The sequence below is a fragment of the Fragaria vesca genome, linkage group LG3 (genome assembly GCF_000184155.1).
Source record: "Fragaria vesca subsp. vesca linkage group LG3, FraVesHawaii_1.0, whole genome shotgun sequence".
Taxonomy (NCBI): Eukaryota; Viridiplantae; Streptophyta; class Magnoliopsida; order Rosales; family Rosaceae; genus Fragaria; species Fragaria vesca.
The window spans coordinates 20,665,127-20,670,290 of record NC_020493.1 but is presented as its reverse complement, the minus strand read 5'-3'; the positions used below and the strand labels follow the sequence as shown (position 1 = coordinate 20,670,290).

The following is a 5,164-nucleotide window of genomic DNA, read 5'->3' as shown; positions in this document are numbered from 1 at the left end:
TTCAAAAGTTCAATTTAGTTTTTAATGACCTTCAACGGTTTTAGTTTGACATAAGCTGGACCGTTCAAAATCATTAAAACTAAATCAAACTTTTGAAAGTCTTAACGATCACCAAATCATATGAAATTTTGTAGAGGTGATCTACTCATATAGACTTAAGATATGAACGGTGGAGATGTAAAAATTCAATTGGGAAGTGGTGTAATGCCCTATCCCTAGAAAGTGGCCAAAAATAGGGATCCCTCAATGGAAGGAGGCTGTATTGATGATAGTCACATTTTATTTTATTTTTATTTTAGACACGTTAGATCTCAATTACGAATCCGATGTAAATGCAGTACGTAACGTGAAGATCTATTTATTAAGTTGATGATCATGAGAATATTGATTTACTTTTTTCCTTTCAATTTATTGTTTCAATCTCCATAATGTTGTAGATTTCAAATATGTTCTAATACGTCGATTTCTACAATCTTCGTACACTGTACTAATCCAACGTCTATAGTACAGAGCATAAAATGTATCCTATCATAGCATAAAAAAGTCATGGCTATTAATTTCGTAATGGTTTCATTGAATATTCAGTGGATCAGGCATCATGGACTCCAGACTTTCTGAAAGCGTGATCACCATATTGCAGCTTTGAGACGCAACACATGTTTGCCAAACAAAACCTGGCATCCAATTCCAACGCCACCGAGACTATCCCATATCTGAGTTTGTATCTATCTTTATATCTCTTGAATCAATTGCCCGGTTGTGGATTTGTTTGTCTATATGTATTTTACTATCTTCCAGCTAGAAGAATCCAAACGCAACGTCTTTGTTTGGCCTGGCTGCTTTACCATGACTTGCAGGACAAGCAAAGAGCTCATTTCAAGCTTGCCTAAGTTTTTCGAAAATGTTATAACTGAATGCATGTTGAACAAAATAAAAGCGTGAATGGAGAAGCAAAACGTAAGGCGGCGTCCATGTAGATTCAATTTTGTTTCTAGAAGGAGATTCATAAACCAAAGCATTTATAATCATGAATGTTTGGAACTGCAAGTTACGAAATTAAGAGAAACACCTAATCAAGACATTTAGAGCTAATTTGGTATTGCTGTGACTATAAAAAAAAACTGTTACGTTGATACTATAAAAATAATCAGCTATAAATTAAAATAGTTTTGTGTTTGATAAATATTAGTTTTAAAAGTGATACCAAGATATAATTTATTAATTTATAGTGTTTTTAATGAAAGTTGCTTTCAAAAGTAACCTTTAAGTTGTTTTTAAAAACTGCTGCCGGTGACCTGTAATTTAATAAATAAATAAAACTGTTTTTTTTTTTTATTTACCCAACACTATAAAATCTAAAAGTTCGAATAGAAGTTGATTTTTTTTAAAAGCAAAACTGTGCCAAACTAGGCCTTAAGCATCCAGATCAAAGGTGCTCATTGGCACAATCAATGAACAAAAAACGACTAGAGAGAACTTCATTTCATAATGTATACAGGAAACCTCAGTCTTTCTAAATCACCTGCTACCTTTCCAATTATCAAAAACATGGCTCCATGACACAGATCCACTAAAATAAAATGACAGTATCATAGAAGTTATAATCCAATATCAAGACACATTTTAAATAAATAAGGTGATTATGGAAGGCAACAGTCAAAGTAAATAGCCTCCAAAGTCTCTAATCATCCTCAGCAATAGTAACACAGAAGCAGTGGCTTTTCATGGACGGGCGGTTGCTACTCCAGCAGCAGGGCGTGGAGCCTGACCAGGTCCACCAGGTGCATTTGGCCTGGGCTGATCCTCCTGACACAAAATGAAATGGAAAGTTTTAGGATAAACACGAAAGAGGATAAGGAAAAATAACAGAATTTTTACAATTCAAAACAATAAATAATGATTCTTATTCAGATGAGAAATTTTCCTACGCATTCCGTTTCACATCATGTCATATAAGGTCAACAATGAATGGTTTTATCTAACAACAGTCTAAAACAGAGCAATTTATATCAAATGCTGCTTTTCCATAAAGAAGCCATCTAACAATGGGAAAGGAAGTTCATATCGGGAAGATGGAAAGATGTTGTAAGGACACTGATTTATATATATGCATAATACGTTTCAAAGATATCAAATATATCCGCATATAGACAAAGGAAACCCCTGATACCAAATTCTAGAATTGTATTCAGTTACTGATTCAATCAAAAACCATTTTTCAAGCAATTCCAAGCTCTAAAGTTCAATTGAAGAATAAATTACAAAGATAAAAAAGAAAAAAAATCCAAGCACATCATGCAAAATAAGAAACCTCCACCCCAAACTTCATCACTAATTCACCATAATGATCAGAACCACGAGCATATGGCAAACTAAAGAATATGATAACCAGTGTTCCTAGACAACACCCAGTCTCCTGCTACTTCTATCAAATATGATATGTGCTAGTACAGACAGCAGCCAGACATACAACTGCACATGAAACAGTCTAAAATTTTGTATATGAACCTCTTTAGGTACCAGATTTGTTTCTCATACAAGCACAATGTATAAAGCCTAACTTCCACAGACCAAAAAAGTTCCCACTCTCCACCTTAAACTATATTGCTTATAGATACAAAAGCAGACACATAAATAGCAAACAAAACTCCAAACATACCCGGCGCCTGAAACGCTGAGGGGGCTCACGGCTCCTCCTCTTCTCCCTGGATCGAACCCTCACAACATGAGAGTGGATAGCACAGGAAACACAGTACTGCATCTTAGCATACAGCTTCGGAAGAGTGTAAGCTGCAACAACCACATTCCAATCCAACATCACCATCATATCAGCCACAAAAATTTACAATTTCACCAAACAAAAAATACAACACCAAAACAAGTAAAAAAAAAAAAAAAACAAAATTACCTTCATAAACACAAGCCTCCTGGACATCCCTAACAGCAGCTTGCTCCACAATGTTCCTCACCAAAAACCTCTTGATAGCTTTGTCCTAATCCACACAACCCCCAACACCAAAATACCAAAATTAGCCCCAAATCCAATTCAAAACAACCAAATCTGACCTAAATTTTCAAGCTTTTTCGTTTAATTGAGAAAAGGGTGAAACTTTAGGGTACCTTAGGGCAGCATTTGCCGCAGTTGGAGCAGCGAATGAACTTGGTGTGGCCGCGGCCGTGCTTGTTGCGCCCGCCATTTCTTCTCTTGAAAGTCTGCAAAACAAAGACCGGTGAGGATTCAGTTGAGTGTGATTAGGGTTTAGGGAGGCGAATCGGGTCGGAGATTAAGAGGGGAGAGAGGGGTTTTACCATGGTGAGTGAACCCTAAGGCGTCTCTGAGCTTCTGAATGCTTCGGCGGCCTTTCTGGGTTTTTATTCGGGTTCTTATATGCTAGGGTTTTTCTTTTCCGGGTCTTGTGATCCATCCGGGTTGGCCCGCTAAAATCCGTTATTTTCTTTTGGGTTGGGGAAGGAAGAAATAATACAGGCCCAGTTTCTCTTCTTTTTCCTTTTTGTTAATTATAGATAAAATTAAGACTTGATATTGACTTTATTGAGTTAAATATCGAAATTTTTTTTATGCACCAAGATGTAAGTGATCCAAACCATTGCATTTATAGTTGACTTTTAAATAATAAAATGATGTGATAATTACAATCCAACCGTCCATTCACGTTGGTTTAAGTATATTTGTGTTATGAGGAATTTAACTTCTCTACTTGGATTTATGTTGTTTTGATTTGTTTGGATGACTTCTAACCATTGGATTGAATACAATTTGAGACCGCCATGTAGTGGTTATAAGACATCCAAACAAATCCAAGCAACTCTCGTTAAACTTGAGTCTGAAGCCATAACTTCATCTAGTTGATCTACACCCCGTAAAACTCTAGCATACATGGTCTAGTTTTTACTTTTACTTTTTATTATTTTGTTTGTTTTCAAATACAAAATGCATTTGGCTTGTTGCTCAATGATCACTAGCTTTCATTGCTACTAAAACAATCCATTTTCCTATCATCCTGATAAGCTTCAGTGGAATCTAAGCAATTAAGCAAAGGCAGCATATTATACTGGTGTTCCTGCAGTATGCAGATTAAACCTTTCAAAAGAAAGCACAACTGCAAGGGCATAAAAATTGAACATTATGGCTCATTCATTGTGTTTCTAAATGAAACTGATTGGTAGAAACCAACTGAATATTTTCTAGTATTTGGGTACAAATACAATTTGACATACCAAATTCCGGTATGAATCCCGATTGCTAAACCTGATTCATACAATATTAAACCAAAACTGCTATATAAGCTGCTTTTCTTCAACTCCTGAACTCTGAAGTGTTACTTCTACAATATGAAATTATAATCCCCAACCAATGCCCTGGATAGAGAACCCTTGCCAACAACATCTTCATTGCTGGAACAGTTTTTTTCCACTACTTTGGATAAAACTATTTTGCATGAATTAAACCATTGCAAAGGCTTTAAGCATGCAGGTCCTTGTTTGAATTCCACAAAGTACCTTTCTGAACGGCACCATCCTCCCCTAGCATTCCAGTTCCACTTTCCATTGCTAATAAAGGATCCACTTCACTTTCCTTCGTCTGAATTCATTTAGCGAATAAAAGGAATTACCGAATCAGCAAAGCACTTCCAAATGGTATATCCAAAAGTTGTACAGGATAAAAGACATAAATGGAAGTAAAACAAGACTGACCATAAAGACAGAGATTATGTAATACTGGCACTATGTATAATAAACACCTAAATAAGGTATAAGTAAAATGGAGATACCTGAGGCAACTGTTGAGATGCTTCACTAGCCTTCCGCTGGCTCTCACGAGTGCAACAATAAGAATATAGTACCATTCCAAGTACAGCAATCAATATTCCTAAAATATTGCGCCAGTCAAATGGGTCTTGAAGTAGAGTGTAACCAAATGTCAAAACAAGGCATGTTTTCAAATGTCCAAGGACCTGATAGGTTACCGCAGACGTCTTTCCAATAACCAAAAACGTACTGAAGTTGACAGAGACAGATACGAGGCAGGATAGAACAATGAAGAACTGCAGCATACAAGTATAATGATTAGTATCAAAAATACAGGATATCACAGAATAAAGTGGGGAAGAAGAGGGAGGGGGGGGGCGGGGGGGGGGGGGGG

At 36.4% G+C, this 5,164-nt stretch overlaps 2 protein-coding genes across 2 annotated transcripts in view; both read right to left on the bottom strand.

Moving 5' to 3' along the window:
* Positions 1 to 1,320: 1,320 nt before the first annotated feature.
* Positions 1,321 to 3,368, bottom strand: LOC101297916 (40S ribosomal protein S26-3-like). The gene is made up of 5 exons (XM_004294687.1): positions 3,310 to 3,368; positions 3,121 to 3,213; positions 2,909 to 2,993; positions 2,660 to 2,790; positions 1,321 to 1,806 (listed from the first exon to the last, which is right to left on the bottom strand). The coding sequence occupies exons 1-5, from the start codon at positions 3,310 to 3,312 to the stop codon at positions 1,723 to 1,725; spliced, it is 396 nt and encodes a 131-aa protein (XP_004294735.1). The 5' UTR covers positions 3,313 to 3,368; the 3' UTR covers positions 1,321 to 1,722.
* Positions 3,369 to 4,134: 766 nt separating this feature from the next.
* The window catches only part of LOC101297623 (uncharacterized membrane protein At1g06890-like), a 2,946-nt gene continuing 1,916 nt past the window's right edge, over positions 4,135 to 5,164 (bottom strand). The window contains exons 6-7 of the mRNA XM_004294686.1: positions 4,794 to 5,066; positions 4,135 to 4,603 (exon numbers count right to left, since the gene is read on the bottom strand). Of these exons, the coding sequence (XP_004294734.1) occupies positions 4,484 to 4,603; positions 4,794 to 5,066 (393 nt within the window). The 3' untranslated portion in view covers positions 4,135 to 4,483. The remainder of the gene's footprint in view (positions 4,604 to 4,793; positions 5,067 to 5,164) is intronic.

Excerpts from the sequence above, each read along its gene's own strand:
- LOC101297916 (XM_004294687.1), bottom strand. Across the intron at positions 2,994-3,120 it reads GCGGCAAATGCTGCCCTAAG|GACAAAGCTATCAAGAGGTT; the intron begins GTACCCTAAAGT and ends TGTGTGGATTAG. Across the intron at positions 2,791-2,908 it reads GGAGGCTTGTGTTTATGAAG|CTTACACTCTTCCGAAGCTG; the intron begins GTAATTTTGTTT and ends TGGTTGTTGCAG.